Source organism: Molossus molossus, unplaced genomic scaffold (genome assembly GCF_014108415.1).
Source record: "Molossus molossus isolate mMolMol1 unplaced genomic scaffold, mMolMol1.p scaffold_m16_p_8, whole genome shotgun sequence".
NCBI classification, from domain to species: Eukaryota; Metazoa; Chordata; class Mammalia; order Chiroptera; family Molossidae; genus Molossus; species Molossus molossus.
The window spans coordinates 81,802,459-81,818,254 of NW_023425402.1; the positions used below are offsets into that span (position 1 = coordinate 81,802,459).

General features: G+C 36.9%; 1 protein-coding gene across 4 annotated transcripts in view; it reads right to left on the reverse strand.

Annotated features, from left to right (window-relative positions):
* Window positions 1–15,796, reverse strand: part of PTPRK (protein tyrosine phosphatase receptor type K) — a 502,788-nt gene that overhangs the window by 96,394 nt on the left and 390,598 nt on the right. For all 4 annotated transcript variants that reach the window (XM_036248313.1, XM_036248314.1, XM_036248312.1 and 1 more), the window contains 4 exons: window positions 15,114–15,315; window positions 11,724–11,829; window positions 4,332–4,605; window positions 1,351–1,387 (listed from right to left, as the gene is read on the reverse strand). In XM_036248313.1, coding sequence (XP_036104206.1) covers window positions 1,351–1,387; window positions 4,332–4,605; window positions 11,724–11,829; window positions 15,114–15,315 — 619 coding nt within the window. The remainder of the gene's footprint in view (window positions 1–1,350; window positions 1,388–4,331; window positions 4,606–11,723; window positions 11,830–15,113; window positions 15,316–15,796) is intronic.

Sequence of the window (15,796 nt, forward strand, 5' to 3'; positions counted from 1 at the left end):
CAACCTTTTTGGAGGCTAATGCAAGACTGCTCACATTTCTGGCTTTGTCTGAACTCTGGAAAAGCATCAGTGATACATACATAAATGCTCTCTGCCATTATCTTCTAAAAATTTCAACTCTAACTCTTGATCCATAAACTGTTTTAAAATAAAATAAATGCTTATACACTATATGCATCTGTATATATTTTCTCTTTCCCTTCATTAGGATTGCTTTCTTTACTATCATGAAGAATCTTAGTATTTGGATTGAAAAATGTACTTTTTTTTCCCTTTTCTGTGAAGCTGTTTTTGTATTTCTCATGAGTCAAGAAAAAAAGTCTTCAGTGCCTTTAAAAACAAGAGTACAACACACATGCTTAATTGAGCAGATTGATGATTAGACGGAGGAAAAATGATGAGAGGAATGAAGCCAGCACAAACAGAATATGGCCATTCATTTTTACCCCAAATGAATCAACTACTGCTCATGAATGTGGGTCTAACATACTTCCGGCAGCAAACAGCCCAGCGCCAGCTCTCTGTAGACCCCATGTCTGCATGCAGACAGCTTTTCCTTGCTCCCTCGTTAAAATACACCGATATCTCTCTCTCTCTCTCTCTCTCTCTCTCTCTCTCTCTCTCTCCTTTGTTGGCACAATCACGTAAGTCTTAAACAAAGGATTATAAACATCGTGAATGCTGGAGATTTTCCCCCACTCTGGACTCTACTCATTCAAAGATGACAATGTTTTCTCCTCAAGAAATGAGGCAACAAAGCTAGAATATGAAATGTCAGCAGGACTTAGCCTGGCCATTAGCCATCACAGATCTAATTTCTTGGCATCAGTTGGATTTAAAAAAAGTTAAGTTAAAAAAAAGAGTAAAGCATCTTCAATGAAACTGCATCACTGATAAAGCTATGGACCAGCCTCCACACCTTCGCCCTTCCACATGCAGGGACCAGCGTGGTTCTGTTCACCTTCGACTGTCCATCACAGAAAGTAACAAGGGTTTTTACACAAGCACCTTGCTATTTTAAACTAATATTGCTGAGCTTTTCCCAATATGTTGGTTGATCAGCAGCACAAGACCTTTCAGACATTAAATGGCAGAAACAAGCCTATCTAAGGGTTCCTAAATCCTTCCTATTCTCATAACAAGATTCCTCCAGTCAATTACTAGAGGATGAAAAGTAGCACCCATGATGTGTTAAAGACACCCAAGTGAGGTAGAGGACTTGCTGGCCATTTAACCGGGCCCACTCGAATACTCTCATAGAAGTGCCATGTGTAATTAGCCACGAAGCAGGGAACATTTCCGAAAGCTGGCAAATGGAGTTTGATAAAAAATAAAAAGCAAACCTCTTACCTTTCGTAGCAATTCGTACACACTGAGTTTTAGTTTCCTGATGAAGTAAAAATGAAAGAAAAGAGTCAGTGTATACAGAATGTTTCCTATTTCACAAACTATAACTATTATGAAGATCAATCTGGGGTTATAAAATAGGTTTATAAGGAATACAACTGCATTATTAAGGAAACTTAATGTTTTTATATGTATTCTCATATAACTTTTTAAAAATCTAAAATAAGAACTTAAAAACAATTTCAACATGTTTCTAAAGATTGAGGTCCCTGTTTCCACCTTATAATGAAACAGGCTGTCTTGTCTGGGACACGTAGAATGGCACTCTATTTGTATTTTGCACTTTTTGAATAATCAGAAAGAAAAATGTATTTGCAAAGCTAATACAAATCAGACCCAAATCTGAATTTCATTTTCTTCTCATAGCTGTACACTCAGCCCAAAGCTGAGCATTACATATGTTCACTTGGAGCCTAGCATGACAAAAGAGCTAAATGACAGTTAGCAAATCATCCAACATTTATATCACACCCTGTCTGGGTGGCTCAGTTGGTTGGAACATCATCCCATACACCAAAAGGTTGTGGGTTCAATTCCCAATCAGGGGACATACTTAGTTTATAGGTTCGATCCCTGGTTTGGGTGTGTACAGAAGGCAACCAGTCAATGGTTCTCCACCCCCTCACCCCCCCCACCCTTTGCTCTCTCTCAAAAATAAAAAATAAAAAATACGCAGGTGAGGATTAAGAAAATTACATCACAGTTGCAACGTAATTCATCTGTTCTTTTAAATTAAGCCTTTAGGGGTTACGTCGTTCCTGGGGTAACCCCTCTTATTATTTTCCTCTTCTTGCTGGACAGATGAGGTTTAGGAAGTAGTAGACACAAATTATTTCAGATTCTGTTTTTTATCTTTTCTTTTTCTTTACACCAACCATCCCCCCCTTTTTTTTTAAATGTTGTGAGGTGGCCCCAAGAAGTAGAACACACTTTCAAGCCCAAAACTTCTAGACTTAATTCATTCAGCTTATATTTTTATATCTACAGGAGTTTGGAAAGATCTTAAAGCCAGTGGAAAAAACAGAGGCTATTTGTTTTTAAGGTGCATTTATAGCTCCATCTTAAGTAGTTCTATATATTGATAAACCAAGATTTTATAATTTCCCTTAAGCATTTATCACATTTAAAATAAGACAAATGAAGCACTGAGGGGGAATCAGTAATTAAAACGGAAAGTATACACTTCTACTCCTTAACCGTGACCTAAGGCTTTCCCAGTAAACCGCAAGATCTTATTTCACTTTCCCTTCTGGGCTCAAAGGGATCTAGATTTCCTAACAGCAATTGTTGTTAACTCTGTCAGGATTACCAGTCTCTGTTGGTAGGAGCCAGGGCAATTTTAAGTAAGACTTTTTGCCCGAAGAACTGAAATACATTGTTGCTACTCTGTACTGTGCTTATACCACATGTAAATAGAGTAACATTAGAAGAGAACATGTCTAACTAAGCTTTTAAAGAGTGCCAGATAAAAACACTTTATAAGTAACATGCATTCATCAATACTCCTCTCATACCACACACCAAACAACAAAAGTTTATTTGTATGCTACCAAGTCTCTAGCATAGACCTAGGCTTTCTACCGCTAGGTTACTTTATATCCAGAATGGAATATTAACCCCTATAGTCATCTCTCTTAGAGCCTTCCAGCTTTATCAGTGGTGGGGATGATGTGTAGGCCGGAAGTGGGCCGCTAACTTGCCTCTAAAGACTCCCTCTTATGAAGAAATATACTGGAAGATGAGAAGGGCCTTTGTAACCACAAGCAGCCTCTGGCTTTGGGGTGCATTTTAGGAGACGTTGTGGCATTTTTCTCTGCCATATTCTGCAAGCCAACCATATAGGGTGAGCAGAAAGATCAAGTTTTCATTCAAAAGCAACCAGTCGATACCCTAAGTCTCATGGTCCCTGCAGAAATGTGAATGGATTGTTATGTCTTCCAATTAAACGATTCCAAGATATAATATGACCGCTGCAACCAGACATCACATAGTTCACAGCCTCTCTCAAGTTCCCACCTCGGGGACTCAATTACCCAAACCCAGCAATTTCCTATACAGCTGGAAGTAAACAAAGATGTCACCCTGCTATTGGATTTCAAATTGGGGACATTTTCTAGTCTTAATATATATATATATTTTGTTCTATTTCTCTCTGAGAAAGAAAATAAATTAAATAAGTTTTAGGAGAGAAAATCTTTCACAGAGAACAGCATGAAGCGTGAAAGGGCAGGTTATTTCCCCACGTATGGAACCACTGGTAGCTTCTAACTTCCTGTTGTGTTTTCCTTTTCAATATTCATTGGGCATCAGCAGCAGCGCTCAAAAACAACTGTGTCCAAAATGGGAAGCGGAGGGGCGACCGGGGAAAGGAAAACAGAGCCCTCTTAGGGCACGGCATCCAGCCCTCTCCAGGCCCCCTTCTGGGTAGGTCCTCCGGTGTACCGCAGGCGTCCTCTTTGTAATCAGAGGCTTGCTACTTGTTATTTACTATTTGGCTTGTACCCCTTGAAAAGTTTATAAGGGTTTATTAGCCTGCTGCGGAACACGCATTCTGTTTATCCTGCAGTAAATTTAATCTTCTGAAGTGTGCCACTCCTGAGCAAAGAAGACAGAACAATGCCCGATATTTACCAGGGCCGGAGCCCCGGGGGCACAGCCGCACACCCACCTTCTGCACCATTTTGCTCACAATCACACTTGTGGGCTTCCCTGAAGCACGCTCCAGCAGGAGCAGTTACTAGGAAACAGGAATCCCGTGCACGGTAACACGCAGACCCCGCTCAAAACTGTGCACGCTCCAGGGAACAGACACACGCCGCCACACACACCCATGTTTTCTGCCTTTTTTTAAACTGAGCATTTCTAAAAATTCACCGCAGCTTTTCTTTGGGGCAGTAAAAAAGCAAATCTTAGAGGAAGCTTACCTTCTCTACGCTGCTCATTGCCTGGAAGTAGATGTTGTATCCTTTGCGTGGAGCCAGAGGGGGGTTCCAGAAGCCCTGATAGGTCCTGTTGTCACCCACTGTGAATGGGGCTGGCTCGGGGAGGTTGCCTGGGGGCAGCTCGGCAGCGAAGTAGTAGGGTGCACCCCCGCTCATGGCATTTTGGTAGGTGAGGGGAACCTGGTAGCATTCCATTGCCCCGGCTTCTCGCTTGGTTCGGTGTGAGTGCAACTCCTCCACAACAATCTGATAAGCACTTTTTGGGAAAAGAAGATAAAGCACACATTTAGAGAGTCTAGATGCTAAGTTTTTTCAAAAGCAGAATTTAATGCAATGGGTAGCATTTAAAAGTCTTTAAAGCCAGTCTCAATAACCTGCATATTGTTGTTTTCAGCTACTTTGCAATAAAATAGAATTTCACATGGACTCCAACCCCAAGGTAATCACTAGGGAACTAAAAAAAAAAAAAGTTTAAAAAAATCAGCACAGAACTCTATACATTTTTGACTGTTGAGAAATAGGCTACCCTGTAATATAATAAGGAACCTGACATTAACCAGAGACACCTAATAGGTGAAGTTCTTTGTCTGATATTTTTAAATGTTTAAAGTTAACATGTTCCTTTGAAATGACAGTGTGGAAGGCCCAGCTCTAAGGCCCAAGGGAATGGCAGCCTCAGGGTGGAGCTCGAAGCACTGGTTCGCTGAGTCAGGTCAGAGAGGAACATGCCCACAGGCTTCTCCACCCTTGACCTTGCCCGCCTTGGCTCCCAGCTGTGCATTTCTAAGGCACAAGTGACAAACTGCAACACAGGCACAGATGGACAGAAATGTGTCCTCGCCCCCGAAATAGACTGCCTCCTCCTTCTAGAGTTGTTAATAATAAAATGTTACAAATTGTACAAACAGATGGCATTTGGCCTATTAAAGCTCGAACCTAAACCTTTCAAGACCTTTCTTAAATGTCTTAAACTTTTCTATGATAGCTATTTATTTTACAGAAGGGGGGGGGGATGCAACTTTAAAATCAAGACCTGCCTGATATTTTTTATCAATTTCAGAAACTCGTAGATTAATATTTTTTCTTGGCAGGACATTCGTTAGGCAAACATTTTTAGGAAATGTATACGCAAGAAAGTTGATGTCATTAATATATTTATATATATCATTTATGAATTTAAAAGAATTATGTTTCAGAACTCCTGAAAATTATTAGAAAAAGCATTGCAGTCACATACATAAATGGAATGTAAATTAGCTGTGTGTAGAGCTGTATATTTGACTCTGGGTCTCCAGGAAAATATTTTAATCAATATAGGGAAATAGGTCCAAAGTCCCATTGTTCAAATGGATCTCCAGCAGAAATATAATATTTTCTTAAATGAACTTCCATAAAAAGAGAGAGGGGAGGGAGACAGAGAGAGAAGGAGAGAGAGAGAGAATCTGCCTCTGTAACAATTAAAAATTAAATTTTATACCAGTTTAGACTCTCATATAAAATTGGACTTTAATATAAATTGTATTATACCTAAAAAAAAGAGAAGACCTCATATATTTAAAAAAGAGTTTTACAAATTAAATATTTCCCTTTAATTATTCAAGTTCTCATTTCCTATTAAAATAGTGCTAAGTCGTCAACCCATGCATCAAGAGGTCATGGGTTTGATTCTTGGTCAGGGCACATGCCCAGGTTGTGGGCCTGATCCTTAGTGAGGGGCATGAAGGAGGCAGCCAATCGATGTTCTCTCTCATCGATGTTTCTATCTTTCCCTCTCTCTTCCTCTTTCTCTAAACATCAATTGGAAAAAAATAAAACAGTACTAAGAAATTGGTAGATTGATATCCATCTTCTTTCCCTTAGAAATAGTATAAAAAGTGTATTAATGTCAGAAATTAAGATTTGGGGTAGTAACTAGGGCAGAAGTTATGTAATTTAAAAGTATGTGTACTGCATCATTCTCTATAAACCTCACCAAATTGCGTCTGTATGCTTCTAAAAATGCTATTAACAACATACATGTTCTCTGAGGGCTCCATGGAGGGGCCACTTGTTCATTTTAAAATACAGGAAATATGTAAGCAGAACCCTTTGAGAGAAAAATAAAAGATCATAGCTGACGTATGCCATGTTAAGCAAACCTAGTATTTCTTTTTCTGTTCATTTCCCATTTAGAATCCATATTTCTATGCTATACATTTGCATATCCTATGGTTACATAACATATAAACTGACACATGCACTTTCAGTCTTAACTAGTTCTATTAAATTGACATAGGTGGTTCATTCCAAATTAAGAAATTTCACTCAAAACAGCTCCTCTCTCCAGATCTATGAGTAGCAAAGCAAACTGCTGATGCTGGAGGACATGAGGAAGAAGAGGCACTAACTCTGGGAGGGATCTCTCCAAACTTGAGATGGACCTAAACTAAATGCTGTTAAATCCATTTTTAAAATAATACGATTTCCCTTCATTGTTTAATTTGTCTGAGCAATTTGTTCTCCGACCATATTCTTATACTTGGTTTGAACTGTTTTTCCCCCCTGCTACTTTCTTATTTATCAGCACGAATTAATTAAAGGACAGAAAATAAGGAATGAGAAATCAAATTAGAAGTGATTTAACTGATTACATGAAATGGGCCTGTGCTTTCTCAGCCTCATGGTTGTCTAATTATCTAATGGCACTTAATTCTAGCTAGATCTAAATATTATTTGAGCTCAGTACTCTAGCAATTTAAAATATTCAAAGTCACTTTGAACAGCTTGTTCACCCCACCCATATTTCATCTATTCCCCATCCCTTTTAATTCCATTTTAAAAATATTTCTACAGTTAAGTTAAAATCAATATACTGGCATTATGAATCTTCACTCAATGCTCAAAATATGATTTTCTTATATTAAAAAACAAAATGATTTTACTGCACTATAGTCTAACGTGGTTAAACACTGGAATGGAGTCATTCTTAGTTTTGTGGGAGGCCAAATAATGACTTCTCATCATACAGTTTCTCTTCAGTTTATAAGACTGTAAGAAAATATACGATGGAATTCTGACATTAGCTCAAAGCGATTCTGTAGTATAGTTGGTAGATGGTTTTCTTAGTGCAATGCTTACAAATGCTGGAGCTGAACCCACAATTACCTGTAACAGCCTGCCATGGATTTTTCAAACACTAGTCACTAAACTCTCTATGAATCTGAATATAGTTTCAGCTTGTACGCCTTAGTGATAACAAATAATAGCTTTTGTACAAGTTACACTTCCTCATTTTTTATTTTATTTTTTAAAATTTTATTTTCTTGCCCTGGCCGATTTGGTTCAGCGGTTGGAGTGTTGGCCTGCAGACCAGAGAGTCCCGGGTTCAGTTCCCGCTAGGGGTACATACAAAAAAAAAATTATTTTCTTTATTAATTTTTATTATTATTATTATTATTTTTTGAGAGAGAGGAAGGGAGAGGGAGAGAGTGATAGAAACATCAATGAGAGAGGACATCAACTGGCCACCTCCTGCATGCCCCCCACTGGGGATCAGGCCCACAGCCTGGGCATATGCCCTGACTAGGAATTGATCCGGTGACCTCTTGGTAAACAGGTCGACGCTTAACCACTGAGCCACACCAGCCAGGTCACTTCCTCACTTTTTAAAATCTAAAATGTCCTTAAAGCTTCAGGAGATTTTCCCAGCTCCAGTGTTTTACTATTTCTCTTATAAACAGACTTCCAAGCTCCAATCCACCATTGCCCCACTGCCCCACTGCCAACACTTTGAGGATCTAGAGCAGCGGTTCTCAACCTGTGGGTCGCGACCCCTAAGACATAACAGTAGCAAAATTACATTTACGAAGTAGCAATGAAAATAATTTCATGGTTGGGGGTCACCACAACATGAGGAACTATATTTAAAGGGTTACGGCATTAGGATGGTTGAGAACCACTGATGCAGAGTAAAGGTTGACTTTTCATTTTGGTTGCTATCATATTTTCCGCTCTCCATCTCCAAATAACAAAGCTCAAAATCCTGGCATTAACTTTAACAAGGTCTATTTTTAAACCATGTTTTATCTCCCTTATAATATACCACTTGGGGACATTCACTAAGTTGCCTTGTGTGGGTTTCTGTTCCAAGTATCCAGCTCAGCTCCTGGCACATTATTGAATGCTACTGAACTATAGAATTTATAAACATTATTGACGGACACACTCTACCTGACAAGAATATCACAGGTGCTGCGACAGAGGCTCTCGGAATGGGAGTTTGTTTGACATGAGGAAGACCAGAGCAGGAAGAATGAGATATTTCACTGGAGTTGGGGCAAATGGATGGTGAAATGCAGTCTGGCAGAGGCTAGTTATGCTGCCAAGTAAGGAAAGGTAGAACCTCATATTTAGACCCCATGGGATCATACAGATAACAGATGGATGCTCTCAGGAAGTTCAGCTAGGTGGTAAACGGACATGGCTTTTATTGGGAGGGGAAGAGTTGGGCCACAGACAGGCTAGAAATGGCAGCGAGCATTAGCAGGTAAGAGATTACGATAGGCTGACATAAATAAAGAAGAAACTGGTGGAAAGCAAGAGTTTCAAGAACCTGAAAGTACTAATGAGGATCCAACCAAAGAGTTGAAATACCAGATCATAAACAAAATGTTGTGAAATTTGATTACAAGGTGGTCCTCATTTTCAAAGAAATTAGAGCCCCAGACAAGTTAAGCTTTAAGATAAGGCTCTAGTTACAAGCAGCAATGCCGAAGGTAGAAATGTGGTCAGAGGAAAGAAGACAGGACTACCTGACCACAGAATTCAAAAAGCAAAGGAGGCAGGGCTCATCTGAGGCCAAATTGCCTGGCTAGAGAAGTCTGGTTCTGCTCCCTGTCCCCAACCTATGGATGATACCAGATACCTGGACAAATCATTACAACAAGCTAAAGATGGAAAAGAAAGGATTAGATTATCAGGAAAACAGATGTTTTTTCCTGGTAGTAACATTCTTTTAAAAACATTTTATTTGTTTAGGTATCACTTTTTTTTAATTTAATTTTTTTTCTTTATTGATTTGAAAGGGAGAGATAGAAACATTGATGAGAGAGAACATTGATTGGCCACTTTCCACATGCCCCCCCCAGGGGATCAGACCCACAACCTGGGCATGTGCCCTGACCAGGAATCAAACCAGTGACCTCCCAGTGCACGGGTAGATGCTTAACCATTGAGCCACACTGGCTGGACTGTTTAGATATCATTTAATTATTCTTTCACTCTTTTTTTTGATATTTTGTTCAGATAGAGTGGGGGGGGGGAGAGAGAGAGAGAAACATCGACGTGAAAGGGACACATCGAGTGGCTGCCACCCTCACAACCCAACCAGGGCCGGGGACAAACTGCAACCGAGGTATGTGCCCTTAGCGGGAACTGAACCCGGGTCTCTCTGGACCGCAGGCCAACGCTCTAACCGCTGAACCAAACCGGCCAGGGCCATTCAATTATTCTTGAAGTATTAACTTTATCTGAGTCCTAATCCCCAAAGTGTGAAATTGGGAGTTCTCAGATGCTGGGCTCAATATCAGAAAAGGTCAAATGTCGTTCCAATAAATACAGAGTCAAATGTCTCTGTCAGAAAAAGAAAATACATGATTTTCAAAAATTATTTTTACATAACCACGAATTCAAACTAGATGGATTTTAGGTAATTAAAAATATTGTGCTAAGTGAAGAGTAGAAGAAAGACGTGATTTTAAAAAATGTATTATGGATAACATGCTCATTAATTCAACACATTTTCTGAACACCAGCTACAAGCAAAGGAATTACAAGGCTGCAGGCAGCTCTGATCATTGATGACAAATGTGGACGCAGGCTCTGTGTTTTGTTGTGATCATTTTATCCTTGATTTATGATGCCTAGCACAGTGCCTGACAGATAATACATGGTCAGTCAATGTTCGTGTAATAAGCTGATTAAATGAACAAAGAGTTGGTATATGTTATGTTATGTAGAAAAATAATACACTGTGTTTCCAGCTTGCATTAAGTAAAGCTGAATTCACTGAAACATCTAACTTTTATAAGATAAATGCAAGTCCCTGGCAGCTCACCTAAAAAGCAGTAGCAGAATGGAACACCTACAAAGTAAATTTTATCACAGGGAGGAACACATGAATGGTCCTGATTACTTGTCAATAGAAAAAGATACCGAATGCGAGCATTTTCTCGTTTTCCTTTGGAGTAGCAATCAGACTCACTCACAGATCACAGATTCACGAATAGCACTGCATTCTTATTTTGCATTTTCAAGAAGCCAGTGTTTCCCAAATGTTTATACTACAAGAGTCTTCAGTTACCTCTCTTTTCCTCTGGTGTGATATTCTCATGCATTTTGGCCAGACTGATTCAAGAGAGTTTTCTTTATGAACTCAGGTTCTTTTATCAATATATTTTCTAATTAAAAAGATTTCTTCTTTTCCAGTGACATGGGATTACCTGAATGGCCAGTATGTGCTCTTAAGGTCAAATATATTCATTTTACACATAAAATAAAGATTTAAGTTTATTTTTTAAGAAACAGGTAACCAACTTGAGATGACTCAATTGTGAAATATCTGCACGGATTTGTGTGCCTTGATTTATTTCTTAATAGAAGTATGAAAACAAAAGTATTCACAAAAATCTGCAGATCTGTAACGGAAAACCATCAGTTTTTAATATCTATCTAAAATGGTTGGAATCATTTGACTCAATCCCTGAAAACATGGCTCATAATTTTATGCAAGGTGAGAGTAATAAGAGAGATTTTAATATTGAAAAGATAAATAAAATACAAGTTAAATTTTAGTATTTACTATGGGATTCCTGATGAGTAACAATTTAGGAATTAAGCAGCCACAGAGGCTACATTCATTACAAGTATTCTACTTTTATTTTCTCAAAGCTTCCTATTTTCAATCATTCCTGTGAAATTATTCATAAGGGATTTGAGGCATTGGATAGGAGGCATTTTCTCATTCTATTTCTGACAAATACCTTCAAAGCTCATATACCATAAATATCAACAGAGGAAGTAAAATGAAATGGGACTAGAGAAAAAAATAAAAGAGCAATGCTCTTAAATCAAACAGCACAGGGAGGTGAATGATTGAGCTCATGAATATCTCAAAACTCCCCCTAGAATTCTCTTAAAGACAAGTCTATCCTCAGGCTTTGTCCAAACGAAAAACAAAGACAAAACAGAAGAGAAATAAAAACTTCTCATAGTAATTGTCAAATGATCATCTCATAGAAATGATCCACTCACTACATTGGCTGCTAAACAACTATGAGAAAACATCCTTCCTACTGGTGTTTTTTCCCTTTAACTACTGTTTTGTTCCCCTCTTACCTGATAGGTGCACCTTTGGCCTGTGCTGGTCTCAACAGTACAGTTATTGTGGTGGCAGTTTCATTGAGAGAGGCATCAATTCCTTCATAGTCAGGCAAAGTTGGAGCTGATGGGTGATTAATGACAAAAAAAGTTTCAATCAATTAACAGTGATATGTAATAGTTCAGGTTGAATAAATGATCCTGACACAAGAACAAAATCAGTTTAATACTTAATTATCTAAAATGAACCTTATTTTGTAGAATAATATATACCAATGAATGTTAACCCTAGGAACCTAGGGCAACAGAAGAGACAAAGCCAAAAATTATTGAAATTTAAATAATAACTTGGCGACACATGACACACCCCGAACACTTTGTGAAGATGCTCTAGGTTTCAGTTTCCCGAGGCCTTGAAACCAGCAATGATGGAACAGGTTGAAGGCCGAGACTCTGGGGAGTCCTGGTTACGGAGCTGCACATGGAGATGTGGAGATGTAGACAGAGCAATCACAGGAACTGTGGTCAAGGCTACCTGCAGAGGAGGGGCCCTTCATGATCTAATGGTCGTAGAATGACCCCATCTTAGTATCTGGGCCATTTTCTCCACTGTTTACAATAGAAACATATCAAGGAAGTGTGATGAGTGGGAATGGGAATGTTAGTTTTTATTTACCACAAACTAATACATTAGATGCTAGATTCATGAAAAGAAGAAAACATGTATTTTCAAAATATTTGATAATGTTGGTAGAGAAGTAACTTCCCTCTCAAACTTGTTGAAAAAGTAGCCTCAAATGGCTTTTAATTTTTCCCATGTAGAAAGATGCTTAAGGGATTATATAATCTGTTAAATGTGTGCATTATCAGAACAACAGAACAAATGGCATCTAGTAACTTTTTCAAGTATTTCATTGATTCATTTATCATTTACTGAATACATAAGTGAGCTATAAATAGAAAGGAAAGTGAAGTCTGATCTCTTACATTTTTAGAATTAAAAGGAGGGAATCACAGTTTATCAAAAATGAAAGTCATAAAAAATTTATAGCAAAATAATAGGTGTAAAAAGAGGAAGAGAGTTAACTTGCTAAAATAGTGGTTCCCAAGGTAGTGAGATTAGAAGCACCTAGGCTTCTTAAAACACAAATTGTTGTCCCTCTCCCCTGGAGTTTTTGCTTCAGTAGGTCTGAGGAGGGGCCTGACTCCGCCTTTCTAGAGTTTTTCCTCGTGATGGTGATGGGGTTGGTCTGGGGACCATACCTGGAAAACCACTACTCTAAACTAGTGTTGGGAGTTGGGAAGATGAAATGAAGACAAGCTAATGTTAAAGGAGTAAAAACTGAGCAGGAAGCATAGCATAACATTTTAGAGAGAGCAAACAGCACGTTTGAGAAAACAATATGTTTGAAGACACCTAACATGAAATGACAAGGTGTGTTCTAACAACTATGAGCAGCTGTTATTGGAACTTTGTGATCATGGGTGGAAGTGGAGAATGAAAGGAGCTATATAATGAGCAGCCACAAATGCCAACCATGCATTGCTGTTTGAGTTTTACCCCACTAAATGCAATATATTAGATTTTGAAAAAGATAAAAAAACAAACTTAAGAAGAAAATACATGTTGTATCAAGACCAATATAAAAATACATTGAAGAAATGTAAGTCTGAAGGCAAGGATACCACTGAGAAAGGTATTTCAATGATCTGTTTAAAGTATGGTCCAGATACAAAGAAAAAATAGTGACATTAGAAAGAGGAAAATTATTTCACAATTATTTAGGGAGTAGAATCAATAGATATTATATACACAATATATATGTAGTTTACATATACATATATGTGTGTGTGTACTATACACAGACACACAATAGACTCACCAGACTCAATGGATAAATAACAATAAGTTACTCTTAAGGTTCAAGTGATGCTTAGAACTACAACCATACATTTTATCAATCTGAGCTTGATTACTATGTTTTCCCAATACATAGTGATTGCACCAAGTTTTTAAAGTTCAAATCAAGTACCCATATACATAGGTTGCTTAAAGTGAAAGTGCAATTAAATAATGCAAAGAAATGCTAAATAGGTGTTTTGTCTTTAATTATAAATTTTCTATTCAATAAAATATGTGTTAGAAGCATAAAAAAATTATGGCTCTTAATAATGTCAATTTGTTCAATGTTCTCAGTTTTACAAGTATATGTAGATATCTCTGTTGAAGGAATGCACTCAGAACATTATTGATAATTCTAGAATGTAGGAAATACTTCTCGCTATATCATGATATCACCAATCCATATTTTCTAGTAAAGTGACAACAAATATTTTAAATGAATACTGGAATAGTTAATTTTCATACTGGAATAGCTAATTTCTATGATATAAATTTTTTAAGTTTTATAGTATAATCAAAACTTTTCTAAATAAAAATTTGGACTTAAAAATGTTTAGAGTATATAGCTGTCTTTTGATACAAAAGTTAAAAATTGAGAACAATGGTAGAAATTTTTAAATGATGTATTATACCACTAACATATGCTGTTACAACTATAATGAAAATAAACAAACGAACAGAACTTACAAATTAAAAATTAGAATTTTATTTATTTCAAAATTAGTATTTCAAGATACTTCAATTTTAATATATGAAGTAGTTGGTATTTTTCAATTTTAACTCCAGTTCCATGTACTATATATACTTATTTTATTAATCATAAATAAATAATATAAATCATTATATAAGCTGAAGTAGATTCGGGACATTTTGCAATGTTAATTCCTGGCAAAAAATTTAATAAGGTTTAATTGATGACTTGGCTGAAGAAGTCATATCTGTAAACAATCTTGTCAAATGCAAACTATGAAATTGTGAGCATAACATAATGAAAATTTAATTGTATTTGTTTATTTACTTAACACATTGCCATTGTGAAATCTAAATGAATTTATGCGAGATTTCTAAGAGAAAGAAAAGCCTGTTTTTAAAATATTATCAGAATGTCAGTAAAAATGGAACAGTGAGGCAAGGTGTGTGGCAATAAAATAGCAGAACAAGGAACACCTACCATTCTTTGATAAAATCCATTTACAGTAAAGATCTGATACCATAATAATTACCAATTCCTCAAAATTATTGTAGACCTATTAGCATATATAATGAACTCTGAAAAATATGTAATAAAGATAATGATTTTTAAAAAACTGTCAATTAAAACTATTTCAGATGTGTTTGGGTTTGGACATATAACCAAGAATAACCTGTATTCAAATAATTATGCAAAGTGCCCTCAACCATGAATAACTACATTAAAGATTTAATAAGTGAGACAACTATACTCAATGTTTATGTGATTCTCTATGGCATACTATTACAAACCAATTCTTTACTCACTTACATACCCGAGATATTGGTTGTCACATTGATGGCTGTGGCTGGCCCAAAGCCTTTGACGGTGCTGGCCCTTATGAAAAACTGGTATGTGGTCCCAGGATGAAGATGCATGAAGACATGGTGTGTACTGTTCCATAAATTTGATACCGTCTGTGGAGGTCCAGCCACGGGAACTGCAGGATCAAAAGATCTTATGCTGCTGTAGCTAACCTGTTTTAAGAAATATATTTCCTATTACATATCTAATATAAGCCATAGTAAATTTTAAATGAACTCTTAGATAAGAAACTCTTTAAGGGCATTTGAGGAGTGAATCACGTTTTTTTTCACTTCTTTCCTTCTCATTTTGATATAGTTTTATTCTGTATCTATTGTTTATACGATTGGACCGATATACATCTATTTTCTTTATCAAAAAAATAAATGTACTTAAGTTTGAATAAATAAGCTTATAGTTATATATTTTAATACATATGAAATATAAATTATGTTCATTAAATGTTTGTTTTAATTAACCTAATCTACACTTTGTCCTAATTATTTAAATTTAAGTAAATAAAATATGTAAATAGTATTATGTAAATAGTTTTATGTCAATAGTATTCAAGCATGCTAATATAGTCACAAATTATAAGACTGCATTAGTGATTCCCATTTCCATGATGCACTGTGTAGCCACTGGAAATTTAAG